The 22,747-nt window shown below is 40.3% G+C and overlaps 1 protein-coding gene across 9 annotated transcripts in view; it reads left to right on the top strand.

Annotated features, from left to right (window-relative positions):
- Window positions 1-22,747, top strand: part of CLASP2 (cytoplasmic linker associated protein 2) — a 345,278-nt gene that overhangs the window by 218,426 nt on the left and 104,105 nt on the right. For 8 of the 9 annotated variants that reach the window (XM_087713011.1, XM_087713006.1, XM_087713010.1 and 5 more), the window contains 3 exons: window positions 4,540-4,563; window positions 12,363-12,380; window positions 13,483-13,584. In XM_087713011.1, the coding sequence (XP_087569137.1) occupies window positions 4,540-4,563; window positions 12,363-12,380; window positions 13,483-13,584 (144 nt within the window). The remainder of the gene's footprint in view (window positions 1-4,539; window positions 4,564-12,362; window positions 12,381-13,482; window positions 13,585-22,747) is intronic. The other variant, XM_087713007.1, reaches the window with a different exon arrangement.

Here is a 22,747-nt window from a genome sequence, read left to right as displayed (position 1 = left end):
ATCGGGTTCACCCAAATAATTTGGGGTTTCGACCATATTCTCTCAGATGGCCATCAGAATTGTCTTTTGATGAGGTGTAGAATTTTCATAAATCCAAAGTGTCCAGCTATCCTGGAGTCGTGGCATAGCTTCATGAGATCTGATCTTTGGCTAGTAGGGGCGTAAAGTTTGTTTTCTGTCCAGGCTAAATCGTCTTTGAGCAAACAAATGTTTTTGTGTGCTTGGAATCAGTCATCCTTAAGTAGAGCTTCCTTAAATTTGGAGACAGTTGCATTGTCAGCAAGAGGGTTTTTTTGTGTGTGTGTGTGCTTGGGTAATTACTCTGATGGCTAGCTGGTATTCTTTAGGGATCCTAGTGGCCTCAGCAGGGTGGCCAGCCATGGCTATTTCCTTTCCTTCACCTCCCTTCCCTCTGGGAGGTTTGCGAATGTTATGTGTCTCTGGAATTTTATTCCAGTTTACTTTAGGGTTTCATTTCCGTAGCCACAGGAGCCCTAGTACTAGTGGTCATTCCATTTCTAGTGCTACTATGAATGTGAGAGTCTCACTATGGTCCCCCAGTTTTATTTGTAATGGTTCTGTGGCACAAATGGCTGACTCCCCACCCCCACCCTGCTACTGTGTCATCTAGCTGGCAGAGAGTGATGGGGTTTTTCATTTTCCTTAGGTGAATTCCCAATCTCCCAACAGGGTTGGGCTAATAAGGCATTGGGTGCACCCTGAGTCCAGTAATGCTGCTACTTCCTTCCCTTTCCATTGGCTCAAGATAAAAAGTCTTAGGGGTAGGGTGAGCAGTTTGATTGGGTTGCTTACCAGCGGGTCATCTTCTGGATCACTTTTGGACTGGCTTGTGTCTTCTTGGGGAGCCGGAGTTCCTTCCTCTGGGTTTGGAGGGGGAGAATGAAACTCCCTGGCCTCCTGGCTTCTCAGTGTGATTTCTTTTCCCTGGGGGGGTCGGTTTCGCAGGTTTCCCCCGATGGGCGATCAAGCCTTCTAGCGAGGTTTTTTGAATGGCACTCTGCTTCGCACACTTGAAACAACCTGATGGTCTTGGTCCCATGGTGGATTGGGACTTGAATGGTTCCCACCACCCCTGGGGTAGGGATCTTCTCCAGGTTCCGCCGGTTTGGTACTGGTTTCGGGTCATGTCAATCTCTGCTTCCTCAAACATTGCCTGGCACCATTCATGCAGATGGTTAGCCCACCCACCCACCCCCGGGCCAGGCAGGCAGTGTACAGGTTGTTGTTGAGCCCATCTTTGAACCAGCAGACTAGGATATCTCCTGACCAGTGGACTTGGCCAGCCAGCTCACGGAATTCCTCGGTGTATTCAGCTACAGGGCGATGGCCCTGCTTTATGACTCTAATACAGTTGCGGGCTTTGTGATCAGCAAGGGGGTCTTCGAAGCAGTGGCGCAGGGCTGTCATGAATCTGTCAAAGTCCTGCAGCTCTGGAGCATCGGTGTTGTGGAAGGTCACCATCCATCTGGCAGCTGCTCCTTCTAGGTCTATGGTGATGACTCACACTCGTGCTCCCTGGGTTGGAAAATTGTGTCCATATTGTTGCATATAAGTGAGGATCTGAGCCAGAAAAAACCCCAATTTCTGGGGATCTCTTGTCAAATTTTACCCCCAAAGGTGGAGCTTTCCTCTCCAGCCGTGGGCCCCTGGGTTGGCCAGGAAACATTGCCTGGGCTGGAAAAGCAGGAGGATGGATCACTGGCGCGGTAGCTGCTCCCCCAGCTTGGTCAGCTGCTTGGTTAGTCACGATTGGATCAGGGGTAACTGCTTGGGATCCTTCAGCTCTGGATTACCCACTCTCCTCCATTGGCATCCTGGTTCACCTCGATGTTGAGGTTTTGCGGGGCTTCCATCACAAGGCGGTTGAAGTGCTGCTTCAAAGAGTCATCCATTAGTGGTTTCTCGATCAGTTCCTCCTGATCATAAAGGGCTTTCAGTTCCTTTTTCCACCAGGGTTTGCAGTTGCTGCAGGTGAGGGTCCCCTCCCTGGTTCTTCTGTCCCAGATGTCCCTTTTTTCTAAGCTGACAAACCATTGGGGCTTCATGGAACTTTCAAAGATAGCTTCAATGTCTTCTAGGGGACATATGGAGCTGATATTGGGTTTGTAGTTCTCGAGGTTTCTCCCCAGCACTTGGCTTCCCCTTGTTCGTTGCTCTGTTCGGACATTGTTGCACGGTCCCCTCCATAGAGTATAAATTTGGAAGAATTTTTTTTTCCTCTTTGGGTTGACACTATTGCAGTGCCTCCTTTATAAAAGAACCTGCCTTGGCCCCCTTCCTTCAAAAAAAAACAGACACTTGAAAACCTAGTATTTCAAAAGGAATCTTATTGAAAGGGAGTGAAAACAAATCAAGATTGAAAGCAGGCCCTGGGACCCTCAGGCTATTCAGTCCATGATAAAGGGAATTAGGAACACTTCCCAATGTGGATTTCCACCAATCCACCGGTGTGAAGATGTTTTTGTACCAGCCTCTCTGAGAAACAGATAAGCAGGGATTCTCAAGGATTATCTTCCAGAGTTTCAAACCACATGGCTCTCCCCCCCCCCCCCTTGCATCCTTCAAGAGATGAGGATTTTCTGGACCTCTGAGGTGCCAGGCAATGGTTATAAATCGGGTGAAAGGTTATATAAACATGCAAGACACAACATAGAAAGCAGAAAGAACAAAATGCATCAAATCCACACACACCCCTCTTTATCTACCGCAGAATGGCAGTACACGGATCTGACAATACCTTTGAAAGGGAGATAAGGCCTGGGCAGAAATCCTGGAAACTAGGCAGTGGAATAGGGTAGAGGTGGGAAAAATATCTAGATTGAACAGCCAAGAAATAGGTGTAGAAAGAGATAAAAATCCTAGAGAAGAATATGTGATGCAAGTCAAAAAGAAAAAATAGCATAGCAATTAAAGTACTGGAGCAGGCAAGAGATGATGGATAAATGATTTATCTTTGTTGTTGTTTTGATTTGATTTGATAGTCCTCTCCTTTTTTTTTTGTAGGTAGGTGACATGACTAGAAGTTAGAATAGAAAGAAAATGTTTTTTAACAAAGGATGACATAATTAAAATAAGAGATAATAAGAGAAAACATGGAATAGTTGAATAATGACAGACTGCAACTTAATATAAATATGTATTGTTAGAAATATTTAACTTGGTTGAAAGTAATAACTATGACTAATGCTATTAGTTTTATTTGTATTAGAATGTATGACACCCAGGTGCCACACTTTTCATGCATTGATATGTTTGTAAAAATATTTTTAAAGAAATATAATTTCATGTCATTTTATTTTATTTTACATATTTTTGTAGTACATTATTATATTTTATCCTATAACTGTTGTATTTTATCCTACTCTTATTTTAAATAGTTTGTATAGGACTTTATTGTTAACATATGTTCGAACCTATAGACTAATCATTAAATAACAACAACAACTTTGGACTTAAAAATGTGCTATATTATCCATGCAGCGAGGAAAAATAGAAAAAATAAAAGGAGTAGAACTGGGAAATGGAAGCATAGTGAAACATTAGCAAAGGATGACGGTTACAAATACCTAGGCATATTGGAAACATAATTAAAGCGATTAATACATGGGTAGTTCCAGTGATACACTACTCAGCTGGAATAATCAACCAGGTTACCAACTTATCAACTGCATGATTAACAACAACTGTAGCAAGAAATGTTGAAAATGGGGCAAAACTCACTTAACAAATTCTCACTTAACAACATAAATTTTGGGCTTCATTATGGAGTACTTGTATTTTATGTACGGTCTCTTTTTTCTCATATCCTTTTAACCATAAAATTATAGTTTAATGTATTTTATTGCCTCAGATTTTATAAACACTTATTCTTTGTATATTTAAAAATATTATTATAACAAAATAACAGTCAACCTTGGGTGTTTGTTGAACTAGTCATATTTACTATTTAACTGGTGTTTTAAAAAAATTCCATAAGGCTCCTCTTCTACTATTTTTATAGTAGTGAATTTTCTTTCTTCTTTAGGACTATGATCTCAAATAAATATATTTTAGTTCCACTAAAATCAATGGAGGATTTTAGTCAAAAATAGCTTTAAGCCCCACTAATTTCCATTGAGATAAAACATGCCTAACCAGGTTTAGATCCAGTTTATAAACCATATATGAAGATATGCAGCTGTGTGTGCATGCTGCAAAAATAGGGTAGTCTGGCTCTCTTTTTTTTAGCCTGAACTATCAAATGTCTATGTGATATTATGATAACAGAGTAATGATAAAATTCTTTTTTTAGCATCATTGGTACTGGCTACCAATTAATTCATTAATAATTTTGGAATTGTTTGTTTGCTAATGATTAGTATATACATGTATTCAATATCTAAGTGTTTGTAAACTACTCATATCAATATATATGAATATCACATTAATTGCTTTAATGAAGATTTTATAGTTTCTTGTCAGTATAGTTTGTCTAACATATTAAGTTTTCCTGTTTCTTTGCTTGCTACTCCAAAAAAGAGGATACTTCTGATAAGATGGAAGGTAAGAGCCTGTTTTGTCTATCAGTTTCTGAAACTAATTTTGTGACTACTATACACATAAAAAATTCAGTTTGAATAACACACTCACCTGACTTCTAAATAATATGAGATTTTCTTATTAAAGTATTGATATGACATATATGGGCAAGTGTCTGTGCAGCTGTATTCCAGTGCTGCTTTAGACAACGTTTATTAATATGACTTGTACAGTATTATTCATTTTTGCAAAGCTAGTCTTAGTACTTGAGCAACTAATAGTCAAATATCTTGATTTTTCTTACAATCAGCAAAGTAGTTGGATTTAAATTGCAACATTTAGCCTTAAGTTTGCTTGTTAATGTATAAAACATATAATTCATTTTTAACAATCATCTATTATTTTTTTAGTTCTGCTTTATAATTTTTAATTCTTTATTAATAATTATTATATAATGGTTTTAAATAATTATTATTTTATATTCGTTGTTTTATTGAGCTGTTGTATGCCTCCCAAAATCACTTTCTGTGGTATAGGCACCCATATATATTTCATCCACCAATAAATATTTGATCAATAAAATAACTTCTAGTTTATAAATTTTATACTTTTTGTGGCCTGTTACCAAATGTAATTTTCAATATATTAACCGGTAGAAGAAAAAAAGAAAGTCTGGTGACATTTTAAATGCTTATTCTAAAATATGTTTTTGAGGACTACATTTCATTAGATGAATGGAATAGAATCCAGAGGGGTGTTTGTGTGTGTGTGTGTGTGTGTGTGTGTGTGTGTGTGAGAGAGAGAGAGAGAGAGAGAGAGAGAGAGAGAGAGAGAGAGAGAGAGAGAGAGAGAGAGAGAATGAATGAATTAGTAGTTTAATTTTCCCATACATAATCTCAGTATATTGTCATTAATATAATATAAAAAGCAAGGCAGAAAGTTTTGCTTAATGAAAGTTTTAGTTTATAGAGTTTCAAAATAAAAAAGCTTGAAGAAGGTATAATCAAATATAGTTCTAATTACATTTTAAAATATAATGTGGTTATATATAAACCGAATAAAGCTGTGGCATTGTAGTGGGATGCCAGAACGTATGAAAAAATTGCCATTGTGGATTGTATTAAAAATGTATAGAAAATATTTGCAGTATCATGTAGAACTAATATATTTTGTGTCAGATCTTCTGGAATTCAAACATAACATGAACAGATAGACTGATACAGAAAGGTATGCATGGGTGGGTAAATGACTATGTTAGTTCAGAAAGTGAGGTTTATTTTAAAAAATTAAATTGGAGATTTTTTTTTCCCATTCTGCAGTATGACTGTATTTGGTAGGATCTGTGACTAGGCATTAGAACAAATTATAGACTGAAAATATTTATGATAAAATGGGCAGGACCAGGTCTATATAATAAGATTCTGACATAACACAAATAAATAGTTGTTTAGTAAAAGTAAAAAGCTTACAAGGGTTTCCTCTAATTGGCAAAATAAGGGTAATACAATGGATGGCATTAAAGCTTAAAAAAATGAAGGAATTGTTTGAAGAATCGAAGTCCAAGTTTGTAAACTGGTGAAGAGGAGTTTTCTCCATGATAGAAAGCTGTCAAGTATACACTGTATGACCGTTTCTCAAGATATTATGGAGTATGTATAGTTGCCTGAGACAATTTGGTTTAAGATGAAGGATTTGCAAAGTGAATGAATTGCAGTCTCAAATTATGTGAAATTGGAAAACTGCATTCCTATTTCTGTTCATCCTTATAATTATTGGGTGATAAAAATATATATTGTCTATATATAATTAATAGAGTTATACAGGAAAAAATATGCTAAATTATAAGGAAAGGAATCTTAGGACTATTAGTACTGGGGAAACTATTAGGAAGAGATCTGGATAACAATGATCTAGCTGGGGCAAAATAGGGGAGTGAACCAATTATAAGGTGACCAGACGTCCTGCTTTTGGCGGGAGAGTCACGATTTCCCACAATTTGTCCCGCATCCCGCGGCGTTCTTAAAAAGTCCCAATTTTTCATTTTTGGTGTGTTGCAGCTTGCTCGCTCGTTCCCCTGCCCATCCCAGTCTGCCGCTCACTGATTGGCTGGAGTCCAGCCAATCAGTGAGCAGGCTGGGGGCGAAAAAGTTTAAGTTTAAAAGCTTCGCGCTGCTTGAGTCTGACCTCCATTTCGCCTTCGCCTTCTTGCTGCTTCAGGTGAGCGGGACTCAGGAGGCTTCGGGTGGGCGGCCACGGCCTAGCTTTCGCAAGGGAAGGCCTTCTCTAGCGAGGCCGCGGGTTGGCAGTAACCGCCGTGGCCTAGCTTTCCCCCCTGTCCCCCCGATAACATCAGCACCACAGCTAGTCCATGACCCCTACCCTGATTTCCCCTCGCCTGCCGCCCCTACCTTCGCACCACAGCAGTGGGTGGGTGGCTGCTCTGCCTTCCTTTGCCCGGAGGAGCGATCCCGAGGAGCGACCCCTGGCAGAGTGGGACCGGGTGTCTTCAGCAGCGGCTGGGGCCATCCACGCCGTTGCGACTGATCCCGTGGAGCGGCTTTGTCTGACCCTGCAGCCACTACCACAGCTCCTGCCTGAGCCGTGGGGATGATGTAACCCTGGCCGCGGTGGGTTGGCTGGCTGGCAGCACCGCCTTCCCTCCGCCTCCGGCTCCTCCTCGGCCGGCTGGCTGATGTGGCAGGCAGTGCGGATTGCAGCAGGGACAGCCACCAATTGCAGCCCGATTGTCCCAGGGGCTGTGCTGGTGGGGATGGGTGGGGAGGATGGGACTTGGAGTCCTACGATCTTGTCGAGTGGGGATTCCTGCGATGGGATTTGGAGTCCTAAGACACTGGCCATTGGGGGCTGCTGCGATGGGATTTGGAGTCCAATGCCCCTGGCGATTGGGGGTTCCTGCAAGGAGATGCGGGAATAGGGGGGGAGGGGTCTGCACAAGTCCCCCCAACCCTCTTCTTTAGAAGAGCCGGAAGCATTAGGGGAGGGGGCTTTACCCATCCCCCCTCCCCCAAAGCCCTGTGCCTGCTTACAGCAGCCTCAGATCGCCAGTGGCATCGGACTCCAGCTCCCATCCCAGCCCTCTGCACATGCTCAGAGGCCAGGGTGACGCTTGCAAGGGAGAGATGCGAGAGGCGCTGGGATTGGTTAGAATCGGATGAAGCTTGGCTTTGGAAAGGTGGGGGGGACAAGCGAAAGTGAAAGCCCCAGAGAGTGACGCAACCAAGAAGAGTTTTGCAGTGTTCCATGGCCCTCCCCCCTTAGGAAAGGAGGGTTGGGATCACAGGCACCAGACTCTATTTGCTTTGGGTGTGCATCATAATGTTGTAAGTTGCCCGGAGTTACCTGTGTGTGAGGTGGGCTGCCCTATGCATTTGCGTATGTGCACGGGAGAGAGAAAGAGTGAAAAAGAGAGGGCGAAATAATTATATTAATTAGATAGATCAGTGTTTCTCCACCTTGGAGACTTGAAAATGTGTGGACTTCAACTCCCAGAATTCTGGGAGTTGAAGTCCACATACTTTCAAGTCTTCAAGGTGGAGAAACACTGTGATAGATGATAATGAGATGAGGGAGGGAGAGAGAGGGGGGAGAGGGAGAGGGATACCATAACTAGATAGACAGATAGGCAGGCAGATAGATGGATGGATAGAGAGAGAGAGAGAGAGAGAGAGAGAGAGAGATAGGTAGGCAGGCAGATAGACGGACGGAGAGGGAGAGAAGGAGAGAGGGAGTGGGATACCATAACTAGATAGACAGATAGGCAGGCAGATAGACAGACAGAAGGAGAGAGAGAGAGATACCATAACTAAATAGACAGATAGGCAGGCAGATAGACAGACAGAGGGAGAGAGAGGGGAATACCATAACAAGATAGACAGATAGGCAGACAGATAGATGGGTGGATAGAGAGAGAGGGAAAGGGATACCATAACTAGATAGACAGATAGGCAGGCAGATAGACGGATGGATGGATAGAGATAGAGGATATGTATAATTAAGGTGACCAGACGTCCCTAGCGAGGCCACGGGCTGGCAGTAACCACCATGGCCTAGCTTCCCCCCCCCCCCCGGTCAATGGTGTCCCTCTTTACCAATCTGAAAATCTGGTCACCTTAACTAATTATGAAGAAATTTCTGGCAAAAAGTTTGGAGAAAAATCTCTTTGGTTTAGAACAAAACAATCCTCTTTACAATATTCAAGTTTATTTTAAATCTTTATGACAGATAAAAAGTCTGCATATCTAATCTAGCCATCGTACTAGAACTAATAATCTCTTATAGAAAATAGTGAATCATAAATATATTGTCCAGAGTGATGTTATTATTTTTGTCAAAAATGCTCAAATAACATTTAGTAAAACACAATCCCGTCTTTTTGTTGAATGGACAAAAATGTACATTATAATTGACAGTTTCTTTGCCTCTGTTAATGATTTTAATGTAGCTGTTCTTAATCAGCAACAAAACATAGGCTGAATTTCATCGTGAAACAAATGAGCTTCAATTTGTCAAGAGCATGTATCTTCTGTAGTTTGAATAATGTATGTATTTTATCATACCATGTGTTCACCAGTTCACTAATAAAAGAATATATGTTACATTTAACTACTGTTTTGTAAATGGCCATCTCTTGTCACAGATAATATACAATGCATCTGATTCATTCATTCATTCATTCATTCATTCATTCATTCATTCATTCAAATTTAATTAATTTAAGTCATTTATTCAATTAATTTAACTGCCCATCTCACATGTGACTTTGGGTAGTTTACAAAATTTAAAAAAAAATGTACAAAAAATAAAATATATTTTTGGGCCCCAAAATAAACCCCAGGTCTTATTTTCAGGAGATATCTTACCCACCTGCCTTAGGACTACCACAGCCAGCCCTCCCATGCCCCAACATCTGTTGCACTTCTTCCCAACTTCCTCTCTGTCTGCTCACAGCCAGACACCATGTGGCTTGTTATACTGGTGCCGCTGTTCGTGACAGGAGGCTACATGATGTATTGCACCGTTGCATGCATGAGCGTTGTCACTGGTGCGATGTGCCAAGTGGCATTCTGCCACAACTCTAGAATAAAGTCATCATAACAGATGGAAAAGTGGAAGGAGGAGCCAACGTTGCAATGTCACAACGTGTGGTCTCAATACTCTGAGACCGCCGTTGATACTTTTGCCGCTGGATGGTCCATTGAGACCTAAACTGTCCCGCAGAGATGGTGATCAGGAAGACGTAGCCTTGCTGGCCTCAGGGGCATCGCAAAGTCCCTGATTGACCCAAGGGAAGCGCTTCAAGCTGGCAGTAAACAGGCAGCCCCCAGGCTGATGAAGTCGGGACAGCTCCGGAAGGAAGGAAGTGAAAAGAGAAAGTGAGTCCATCTCGTGAGGAATTTTTTTCTATTTTGTGAAATACTACCCAAAGAAATTTTTCTTTAAAGCCAAATTAGATCCTTAAGCAAAAGAATTGAACGGCGAAATTAACTCATATTGGATTGCTTTGGAAAGCTTTTTTTTTCTTTGTAACTATACTTTGTGGATTGAAGTGCTCGCAACGTTTCTCATTTCTCCTCTTAAAGTGAATGGATTGATTTTTTTCTTCTGCTTTTTGTTGCTATATTTTTTGACTTCTGGATTAAAACCTTCCTTTTTATTTTAACAATTCTTCTTATTACTTGTTATTAAATTTCATTTAAAAAAATCTAAAGAACTTTGTTTCCTATAAGCCAGAGATAAATATTAGAAAGTGAAAAGTAGCAATACTGCCACTCAGAGGTCAGAGGTTGGAGTTTTTGAAACAATGTAGCTCTTCTCTTTCCTTCTTTGATTTCACTGACTTTGTAGCTGAAGAGTTTGCGACTTGTTTACAGAAACTGATAAAGAGCCAAGGTCATGAATTGTTTTCACAGGTGACTTTGAGAACTATTTTGGCAGGGGAAACAGAACCCTTCTCCTTTGAAGAGCATAAAAGAACTTGTGTTCAAGTCAACCTAAAATAAAAAAATTAAAGCAGCCTGGAAGGCTAGTGTGGCAGTGGCTATTAGTTCTTTCTTTCTTTCTTTCTTTCTTTCTTTCTTTCTTTCTTTCTTTCTTTCTTTCTTTCTTTCTTTCTTTCTTTCTTCTTTTTCTTCTTTTTGGAAACATGGATCAATATTCAGATGAGGAAACCTTAAAATTCCAAAATATCTTGGCTGGAATTCAAAATCTATTGGAAGGATATGGGAGAATTGAGAAGGTTGGAAAGACTAGTCTTCCTCAAAGCAAAAGATGATGGGGTTGGAGCCCCAAAAATTAAAGGGGAGAATGAAGATATAGGAGATAAAGACAAAAAAATAGATGAATTTATTAATAGAGCAAATGTGGGTGAAAGTGGAAAGAAGGGAATATGGAAAAGGGAATTCGACAAATTGGAGCCCTACCCCAGATTCCAAGATACAGAAGAATAAAAATGGTAATGATGATGGACTTAAGAAGAGAAATTTTTTTCAGAAGCAAGATTGACAACCAAAGACAAGCTAATTTTAGTAGCAGCTGGAGGGCAACAAGATTACCTGAGAGATCCTTCAAGCAACAAAGTGTGGAGAGAAGTCTATAAAAACCTTATAAAGGAGATAAAAAGAAGACTGACACCACAATTGGCAAGAGAGATAAGACTGCTTTGTTACTGGAAGGATACAGGTTGACAATGAAAATTGATAATAAAAAATTAGTTGATTTTGGTGATCAATAAGTAGCAATTAGTAACTCTTAGATTGTTTTAGATTGTTATTAAATGTTTATTCGTTAACAAATAATTAACTATAATAACAATAATAAAATGTTAATGGATACAGCTTAATGATAGATATATGTACTGGCAAACTAGTAAAAGAAATTTGAATTTAAATTGCAAATTGCAACTTGGGAAAAAGACCCATACATTTTATTAATAAATTTTTATTTAGATCTTGTCATAAAGGTGTAAGGTTTTTTTGGGGGGGGATGACGAGAGGAGATGGGACATTAATAGTAAATGATGTTTAGCCAATTATAATAACAACAAGGAAATGTCAATGTATATTGTTTAATAATATATATATGCTATGGTGTTGGCAAAAGTAACTTGGATATAAATTCTAAACTGAGTTGGGGAGAAAAGGAGGGGAAAGGTTTAGAAACTTTATTAATTGACTTTTAATTAAAAGATGTCATAAAGTTGTAATGTTATTGGAGGATTTTTTTAAATAGCTAATGAATGCCATTATGTGGTTGTGTCTTTAAGTATGAATGATTTGAGGTAAAAGCATGTTCAAATAGTTGCTGTCAAATGAGAATTGTGGTACATTGATAGTAAGATATACAAAGATTTTTGATTTAAAGTGTATAATCTAATATGAACTATAAGTAATGACTGTGGAAGAATTGCATGAAAGTTATCTGTAACCAATCGACACACTTTCTGCAAGAGGTAATCAAGGATGATTCTTTTTTTGTGTTTTTGTTAAATTAAAATTTAAAAAAACTTTTTTTAAAAAAATAACAAATGGAAAAGTATAGTACAAAATTAGACAAATGGGCTGTCCAATCTCTTTTTAAAAGTATCCAGTTTTGGAGCACCCACAATTTTTGAAGGCAAGTCGTTCCACTGGTTTATGTCACAGGAAAGTTGATTGGATTGAAGGGATCATGCATAGCAAAGTACAGAATAGCACTATTCTTAAATATTTTTATATGCATTTTGGAAGCCAAACAATTATTGCTCATCAAATATAAAAAGAGCTTTTGTTTCAAATATCATTTTTTTGATATTTTTTCCCATTTAGGAACAGCTTCTGAAGATGGTAAGACAATAAGAGTGCAAATATATTTATCTTAATATTTCCATCATCATAAGCCATACTGTATGCGGACCATATAGTTCATTACATGGTATTTGGGGTTATTTATTAATTTGCTTAGCTAATAACACTTTGTTGCTGTTGTATTTATGCCTTTGTTTCAAGATGACACTAGAAAGTTTCAAATACTTGAGCAATTCAGTTTTGAGAACTGAAAAAGAAAATGTTCGCTCTTCAAGTTACTTTTAATCTATCTTGCTATTATTCAATAAAATGAAATTTTGTAAATAGTTTCAGAATTTTGGATTTAAAATAATAATAATAATAATAATAGAATATATATGGTGTGTGTGTTTATATAAACACACATATTCATATAAATCAGGGGTTTCAAACTCAATTTTATTGAGGGCCGCATCAGGATTGTATTTCACCTGAGGACCGGAGGGGAGCATCGTTGGGGTGGGCGTGGCCAGCTCAACTTCACTTGTCAAGGCTCCGCTTTCAGCCAGGACAGCTTCCTGCAGCTTTCTGCCAGCAAAAACAGAGCCTGGGGAGCTGTGCTTCTCTGACAGAGGCACCCGGGCCAGTCCTTCACTGTTTCCAGAGCAGCCCCGTGAGCCAGATCTAAGCATCCCGTGAACCGGATCCAGTCCTTGAGTTTGACACCCCTGATATAAATAGATATAGATATTGCTATCCAATATCAGGGACAGTATATACTTCAATTTTGATATGGCACATGTATAGCAGTATCTTACACTGTTTAAAATAAAATATTTTTATTTTACTTTAAAATAGAAATTATACTTCATTGATGCATAAATAATGTACATAATTTGTACTTAAAATATGAAAGTAGATTATTTTATTCAATATTTATATATTTAAGATGTAGTATTATTTCAGTGGTAAATGCAGCATAATATTAAAACAGAAAGAAAGAAAATTGCTCTGTTACCTATTAAATTATTGGAAGTAAGATTTGCTAAGAGTTGAGAAGTAATGGAGCTGACTCATTATTTCAACTACACTGTAGCACTGTTTCTCTCCCAATTAACTAAATTACTTCTATACATATGAATTTCACTTCTTTCTTTTATAGGACGTGTGCGAACCAAGTTTTCAACACCCTCTATTGGAGTGGGAAATTCAAAGGCAGATTCCAGGGGCAGGAGTCGAACAAAAGTTGTATCTCAGTCTCAACGTATGTATTGCTTGTCTCTCTCAACAATGTTTTAAACTCATAAATCTACTGTACATTCATTGACCAAAGGATAATGTCAAAATATTTCTTCAGAAACACTACATACTGAGTTGTTGTTCTGTGCCATAGGTTCATCATCGCCAGACAAAAATGAAGGTTTTTTTTTTTAGTGTTTCAGTGTTTCGGGTCAGTAGTCTGCATGCTTTTGGAGTCTTCTATACTTTATGTAGTGTTATTTTGAACAAGATATTCAGAAAAAGAAAAATTAATCCTTTCCATGTAGAATTTTTTAAACCTGGCCTCTCTTCACTGGGAAACCCTATAATTATTTAAAATTACTGGGTATCATTTCAATGCCTGAAAACATTTTAATTAATTACAATTCAAACATTATAATTCAATAGTTTAAATTCCATCCAAGTATATTGTTGCTACATTATGTAGAATTGAATGCATTATTTCAAAATTAATGAAGCATTGGAATGTATTATTCAAACAAATATATATATTTCTAATTGATATACATTAGAGGAAAATAGAAAGATTCCTGAAAATAATGTTATTTTCTAAAATACAGAATGTATACTTTCAACCTCTTTTGTAAACTATTGCATATGAATGGTGAACACATTTATAAGCACAGGCAAATATCCCTTAAGAGACTTATTAGAACGATCTCTATATTTAATGTCTAACTTGCCACTTCTTTCTTGTTATAGTATCATAAACAATATTGAGTATTCTAAAAGATGTGCAATGGATGTAATTATTTTCTGTTTGTAATAATAGTCAGGGACATGCAGTCACTAGAGGCAAGGGAGGCGGAGTCTCACCAGTCTCCTCAGGAAAAAGAAAGAAATTTAAATATTTTTTTTTAAATAATTAAAGCCAAGATAGTTGCTACCAGATTCCAGCTCACAGTGGCTTGGTGTCTGCTTAGTGTTAACCAAAGCAGGAGGTGAGAGAACTCGGGGCCTCTTTTCCATAAGGAATTTTTCGCCTTCTAAAAGTTAATAAAGAGTTAAAAGGCAAAGAAGTTCAGATGGAAAAGAGGCACTAATTCTCCCGCCTCCTGATTTGGAAGCAGCCAATCGTGTCTTCTTGAGCACGCTTACGTTGGGCGGGGCGTGCTTCAGAGGAGAGAGGAGTGGGCGAGAAGGAGGAGGCTGCCTCTTTGCTGCAGACTTGGGCGCTTGGCGGCTCCCGCGATGCAAAGTGCCGCACCATCCCCGATGCTGCCACCCGCTGCCCCGGCCTGCTTCTCCAGGCTCCGCCGCTGGAAGTCCCGGATCGCCTCTGGGGGAAGGCTGGGTGAGAAGTGGAGCGAAGCTTCTCTGCAGCCTCCCGGCGCTGCGCAGAGGCTCTTGCAGGAGCACGTGTCAGCGGCCAGCGGCCTGGAGCGGCCCCGGCTGTGAGACAAGGGAGCACTTAAAGCAGCTGCTGCCGCCGCTGCCACCACCCCTCCTTCGCCTGGTGGGGCGGTGGTGGCGGCAGCGGCTACTTTAAGTGCTCCCTTGTCTCACAGCCGGGGCCACTCCAGGCCACCGGCCGCTGACACGTGCTCCTGCAAGAGCTTCTGGACAGTGCCGGGAGGCCGCAGAGAAGCTTCGCTCCATTTTTCACTCAGCCTTCCCCCAGAGGCGATCCGGGACTTCCAGAGGCGGAGCTTAGAGAAGCAGCGGACGCAGGCCGGGACAGCGGGGGGGGGGCAGCGGGGCACTTTGCATCGTGGGAGCCACCAAACGCCTTTGCTGCAGACCCGGGCGCTTGGTTGCTCCCGCAATGCAAATTCCCCCCCCCCCGCCGAGGCCGACCGCTGCCCTGCTGAGCCTCACCAGGTATCAACCTCACTGCACGTCACTGATAATAGTATAGAAATAACTATTGCGAAAGTATGTCCTATGCATATTACCATGTTTTCCCGAAAATAAGACACGGTCTTATTTTCTTTTGCCCCACAAAATATGGCTTGGGCCTTATTATCAGGCGAGGGCTTATTGTTTTGGGGTTGCCGGGCGGCTGCTCTCTTGTTAGCGGGGTCCCAAAGAGCCGGGCAGAGCTTCAGGAACGAACGGCTGTGTTGCGCTATCGCAGCAGTGCAACATAGCAGCCATGAAGCTGCTCATGAGCAGCCACCCGGCAAACCCCTTCCCAGTCAGGCACAGTGCCATTTACTGACCTAGGGGTATCACCAAGCTGGGTGAATGCCTGTTCGCCGCCACCCGGCTCCTGCAGCTTGGCGCCTTCAAAATGCCAGTAAATTGCGTTGTGCCCGGCTGGAGAGGGGGGTTTGCACGAGCGGCTTTTTCGGCTGTTTCACTCCTGCTTGCGTGCCTACCAGCCTCCCGATGCTCTGACTCAGCTCTCCCTGCAGCACCAGGGCACCTCCTCTACCGCCACCACCCACCACCATCCCAGCATGGCTTTTTCAGCAGCTTCCAAACCGAGTCTTCTGGCAGTGGCCGCTCTGGGCATACGCTCTATGGTTGTATGCCGGCTACCGGCAGAGGGTACTTCCAGAGTGTACAATCATAGAGCGTATGCCCAGAGCAGCCACTGCCAGAAGACTTGGTTTGGAAGCCGCTAAAAAAGCCATGCTGGGACGGCAGCAGGCGGTAGCGGTAGCGGTAGCAGAGGTGCCCTGGTTCTGCAGGGAGAATCGTAAGGGTATCAGTAAGGGTAATAGGAGCTCACATGGCTTGGTGAGTGAATGGCGCTGTGCCCGGCTGGAAAGGGGGTTTGCCAGGTGGTTGCTCATGAGCGTGGTCACTTCATGGCTCTGTGTTGTGCTGCTGATGCCCCTGAGGCTGTGCCCGGCTCTTTGGGAGCCCGCTTGCAAGAGAGTAGCTGCCCAGCAAACCCCCTCTCCAACTGGGCACAGCGCCACTCACCAACCTAGCAGTATCCTGAAGGCATCAAGCAACGCAATCACCTTTGCCCCCCACCCCCAGTTCCCGTGGCTTGGCACCTTCGGGATACTGCTAGGTTGGTGAGTGGCGCTGTGTCCAGCTGGAGAGGGGGTTTGCCAGGTGGCTGCTCGTGAGCGAGGTTGCTTCATGGCTGCTGTGTTGTGCTGCTGTGACAGTTCAACACAGCCGTTTGCCCCTGAGGCTGTGCCCGTCTCTTTGGGAGCCCGCATACAAGAGAGCAGCCACCTGGCAAACCCTCTCTCCATCTGGGCACAGTGCCACTCACTAATCTAGTGGTATCCCGAAGGCGTCAAGCAACGCGATCACCTTTGCCCGTCACCCCCAGTTCCCACAGCTTGGCACCTTCGAGATACTGCTAGGTTGGTGAGCAGCGCTCTGCCTGGCTGGAAGGGGGGTGTCCAGGGGGCTTCAAGTGCTAGTCGTTACTTTTAAAGCCCTACATGGTATAGGATCTGGTTATCTGAGAGACCGCCTCCTGCCAATTACCTCCCAGAGATCTATTAGATCGCACAGACTAGGCCTCCTCCGGATTCCATCTGCCGGTCAATGTCGGCTGGCGACTCCCCGGGGGAGGGTCTTCTCTGTAGCTGCTCTGGCCCTATAGAACGATCTCCCCGTTGAGATCCGGACCCTTACTACCCTTCCGGCCTTCCGCAAAGCGACCAAGACCTGGCTGTTCCGGCAGGCCTGGGGCTGTTGATTTATCCAGCCCCATCCTAAATCATGAATGTTGTTGAATTTTTAATTGTTGTTTTTTGTTTTTTATATTCCCCCTTCCCTGTTTATTTGTAAGCCGCCCTGAGTCTTCCAAGAGTGGGCGGCATACAAACTAATAAAATAAAATAAAATAAATAAATAAATTTGCGGGGGAGGACTTATATTGTGTCATGACTTTATTATCAGGACATGTCATATTTTCAGGAAAACACGGTAGTAATAATTGTAGTGGGATAAACATTCTGGGGAGTTTTTTCCTGCAGAGTTCCATATTTTGATACTGAAATTGAATGTCTTGACAAATTAAATCACTTCAGCAGCAGTGAATTTTAAATACAGGGCGGGGCATAACCTTTTCCTAGGGGGTCACAGCAACACTTGTAATAACAACACAAATAATTCATACACCATTCGAAAGCCCATCAAAAACTGAGTTTATTGACACGATTTAATAGTCAGTATGACCACCATTAGCCCTTCGAACAGCATTCAAACGAGGTGGATAAGAACACAACAAATCTTCAAACAGTTCCGTTCGATTTTCCAGATTTTTCAACACAGTTTCCAAATTCATTCTCAAAGTTTCAACCGAAACAAATTTAACATTTAATAGCTCATTCAATTCAGTTTTTTATGGGCTTTAAAATGAGGTGTCGCGGAAGTTGTAAACTGCTGTCGATCTTGCTGTGACCCCCTAGGAAAAGGTTATGCCCCGCCCTGTACTATCTTGTCTAAAGTTCACTGTACTTATTTTCATGCCTATGGATTCATGACTTTTTGATTTATATAAGGGGTGTCAAGCTTGCAGTGTCACGTGACATGTCGTGACTTTTTTCCCCTTCGCTAAACTGGAGTGTGCATGGCCAGCACATGACATATTTGGCCCATGGGCCGTGAGTTGACACCCCTGGCTTACATCATTTTTAGGGGTTCTAAATTTACATTTCAAATGTATATACAAGTATATTTTTCAAGTACATATCTTTGTCAAGTAGCTGTAACTGATTATTGCTCCTTGTTCCTTAAATGTAAAATAGCAATTCCAGAGAGGGTGGTGATGATGTGGATATGTGTAGTCAGATGACCTAATCCTTATTCTAATGAAGAGACAAGGTGAAAGTGTAGCATAATATAATAGTTATGTTGTAGTATTTAGTTATTAATACTTGTGGCCAAGTATTCTATCCCAGAGATAGTCAACTAAAGGCTTAGATGTTAGACTGCAAAGATAAGAAGGTGGGTGTATACCAACCACATTGCTACCTGATAGGATTCTTTCCTTGAGGATGAACTTGAAATTCCCCTTTTCTCTATTGGGCAATTTTAATTTTCATTCTGTAAGGATCATCTCTAATAAAGCTCAAGAATTAATAACAATAGCAATAGCAGTTAGACTTATATACCGCTTCATAGGGCTTTCAGTCCTCTCTAAGCGGTTTACAGAGTCAGCATATTGCCCCCAACAACAATCCGGGTCCTCATTTTACCCACCTCGGAAGGATGGAAGGCTGAGTCAACCCTGAGCAGGTGAGATTTGAACAGCCGAACTGCAGAACTGCAGTCAGCTGAAGTAGCCTGCAGTGCTGCATTTAACCACTGCGCCAAACATGGCATATTGTGGTTCAATGCTTGTAAGTGGGTCCATGCTTGTCCTAATATTTGTGATCAGAATATAGAGAGTGTTTCCACCATCATCAAACAGTTCTTGGGATCTTTGAGACTGGATCTCTATAGAGCAAACAGACTATTTCAGATGGTCATCCCAGACCTCACATAGCTATATTCAGCTGGTTTCCTCCAAGTGCTGGGTGTTTTTCCAAAGACTCCTTTATATTTGGTAATAAACAGCAACCAAGCACATGATATGATTGTACCCAGCAGCCTGTCTGTTGGTTAATTGCTGATTTTTCCCTTCCAGAGATGGGACAGCAAAACAAATCTGATTGAATGTGGGTGTGAATCAAGCTTACACCATTCACAAGTAAGGGAAGTGAAACATCTTTCATCAATATTGCATCATTAGGCTATTGATCAGACTTGTTTAGAGGTCCTAGATTCTGCTAGGAAAGGGCAACAAGTAAATCTGGCAACTAGGACCAATTAGCACTGCCAATTAATATTAAACATTGCCAATAAAGTCAGTGATATTCATCAGAATCTTGATTCTGACAATATCTGGCTATATTATAGGGGTCTGTTTCTCACCTGTAAAATGGATATAGTGCTGTTTTGTTGTCTCTAACTATGGGTTTGATTTTTGCCCCACCGTAGCTCCTTAGGGAGTCTGAATTTGAACTATTGTACTAGATGCAGGAAGTAATGTAGGAAATGCAATGAAAGCACTTCTTCCATAATAAGTTTTTCTTGGAACCATTTATATTAGATAACAATTACCAAATGTCCAACCTTCCCTTTTGGCAGAAGATTATGGAGATTCAATAATCTGCTATAAAGCATGTTTAGGGAGCAGATTCAGTTTTGTTCAATCTGAAGCATGGGTTGCTTTTACAGCCTTCATTATGATCTGGATGGAGAAGTATATTCCTTCTGGTTCTTTTATATTTTTCAGAACTTTTCAATACCATCGATCATAGTATTCTTCTGAGTAGCCTGTAGGGATTGAAGGCTGTAGGCACAGTTTTACAGAAATTTTGTTTCTTATTCAATGGGCAATTCTAGACTCTGGCTGTAGGAGCAGTGAACCTTGGTGGAGTGTCAAAGTGCTCAACCTTCTCTACCTACTTTTTAATATCTACATGAAACTGCTAGAGTGATCCTCCATCAGTTTGAGACCCAGTATCCAGGTCCAGATTTTGATACAGAGTCTAGAGGTTCTCAGAGAGTCAGATAAAACAGGCTGAAGTTGAACCCATAAGAAACAGTTATTGTTTATCAATCATGGATGTCTAATGTCTCTGAGTTGTTCGCCGCCCTGAGTCCCTCCTGGAGAAGGGCGGCATACAAATAAACTAAATACAAATACAATACAATATTATATTGTCTGTTGATGAACCAACACTACTCCTAAATGAGCAGATTCATGGCTAGCAGTCCTAGATTTATAATTATTGCTAGAAGGGCAGGTAGACACTGGCTGATGATTCTTTGCCAAGATATGTGGTGCCAGTTCAGCCTTATTTGGAACACATGAATCATTTGCTTGGATTAGTGCTGTGAACTCTGTACTTCCTTTAAAAATCACATGGAAACTAATATTAAAGGTCCAGTTGCTTGCTGTCACACACCAACATAGATTATCTAAAAGTGCTGGTTTTGATTTGGTTTGACTCTGAATTAGCTCAGGCACTGATTTATGCAATCAATACAGCCTCTCCCAGCATGGATTTATTTATTTATTGGATACCCAACTTGCATTAGCAATTCTGAAATGTTACCTTTGGTTAAAAGTATAAAACAAAGAAGCAAAAAAGAAAACATACCAACACTCAGTTTAAGGATAATATTTTTGTAGGATAGAAAAAAACAAACAAAGAAAATAGAAGGTTGTAGAGATGTTTTCCCTTTTTTGCATTTGTTATGTGGATTATCCTTCCTCCTGAAATACAGTCAGCCCCTACTTTATTAATTTTTCATAAACTTCTTAAAACAAATTCTAGTTAGTCTTCACTTAGCAATCACTAAATGAGGACTATATGTACTGAGAGGAACATTTTGAATTGTGATTGTTGGCATTTACTTATTTGTTTTTTTAAAAGATTTTTATTAACAAACATGTAAAATACACACACACAAAACTTAGACGTACACCACATTTACACAATACAGTGCGAACTTCCTGTTTTTTATATTAGCAATCATCAATCGATATTGCTCACCTTATATTATTTCCCCTTCTATCATATTTCATTTAGATTTCACCATTCTTAACCCTCTTATTTTACTCATAACTATTATTTTTGAGTGTTGTTATATTCTTTCATTGATTTTTGTTTCTTTCCTCCATCCACCTATACTTTTTATCCCATATCTGGTAGAATTCTGATTCTTCCTTTCCCTATATTTCTTTAGTTAGTTTATCCATTTCGGCACAGTCCATAATCTTTTTTATTATTTCATCTTCATTTGGGGTTAATTTGTTTTTCCATTTCTGGGCAAAGGCAATCCTTGCCGCTGTAAGTATATGTAGTATTAAATACTGGATTTCTTTTTTGTATTTCACTGACATAATTCCTAATAAAAAAACCTTCAGATTTCCATTCTATTTTAACCCATGTTATTGCCTCCAGTCAATTTTTGATCCTTTTCCAAAAAAAATTTGCCTCCTCACAGGTCCACCTTAAATGATAATATGTTCCGTGTATTGATTCACATTTCCAGCATTTTGGGGAGGAATTTGTTGAGATTTTAGCTAACCTTGATGGTGCCAGGTGCCATATGTAAAACGTTTTGTTTTGCACAACACAGTGTCATTTTTAAATTTATTCCCCAAAATTTTTCCCATTTGTCTAATTCAATATTATAGCCAAAGTTCGGCGCCCATTTTATCATTTGTTCTTTCACAATTTCCTCTTCCATTTTATACTTCAGGAGGAATTTATATATTCTCTCTATCATCTTTCTATCTGGGCTTTGAATAATTTTATCCAATTCGTGTGGTTCTGTTTTGATGCCATATAATTTAGTATCTTTATTGTATTTAGTTTTGATTTGGAGGTGTTAGCCAGTCAACTTTCTGCCAATTCTTCAATTGTTTTTAAATTTCCCTGTTTGTTCCAATCTGTAAAATTTGGGTGAGTCGTCCTTTCTGTTGGTGATAGCCAATTTGGGATTTTCACATAGTGGATTTTTTTGATTTTGAACCATTGTTGCAGTAAGGCTCTTCTGATTAAATGATTTTGAAAGTATTTGTGTGTTTTATTTTTATCATCCCATAGAAATGTATGCCTGCAGGTCATGGCCTTCTCAGGACAGAATTCTTTTATTTTTTTAGCTCTATTCAGTCCTTCACCCATGTTATTGTTACTGCTGATGCATATAAATCCCAATTTGGTAATGCTAAGCCTCCCCTCTCCTTACTGTCTTGCATTGACTTTAGTTTAATCCTCGGTTTTCGTCCCTGCCAAATGAACCTAGTGGTTATTTTCTTTAATTCTTGAAAGAATTTTTTACCTGGATTAATAGGTGCGGCTTGCAACATGAATAGGATTCTTGGTAAGATATTCATTTTAATTGTTGCTATACATCCCAAAAGTGATAACTGAATATTCTTCCAATTTTCTAAATCTTTCTTTATTTGTATCACTAATTTATTATGATTATCGTCTTTAATTGTGGAACATTTTGCTGACAACCAGATCCACAAATATTTCACTTTCTTAGTTAATTGCAATCTGGTTGCTACTTCCAATTCCTCTTCTTGCTTTTTTGTCATGTTCTTGGTTATAATTTTTGTTTTGTCTTTATTGATCTTTAGTCCTGCCACTTTGCCATATTCTTCTACTTTTTGAATTAATTTCAAGCTGGATTCTAATGGTTCCTCTAGAACAAATACTAAG

This window comes from Thamnophis sirtalis, unplaced genomic scaffold (genome assembly GCF_051295495.1).
Source record: "Thamnophis sirtalis isolate CommonGarterSnake01/CBP01778 unplaced genomic scaffold, rThaSir2_p1.2 scaffold_4, whole genome shotgun sequence".
NCBI classification, from domain to species: Eukaryota; Metazoa; Chordata; class Lepidosauria; order Squamata; family Natricidae; genus Thamnophis; species Thamnophis sirtalis.
The sequence above is the reverse complement of the archived record's forward strand: the minus strand, read 5'-3'. Positions and strand labels throughout refer to the sequence as shown.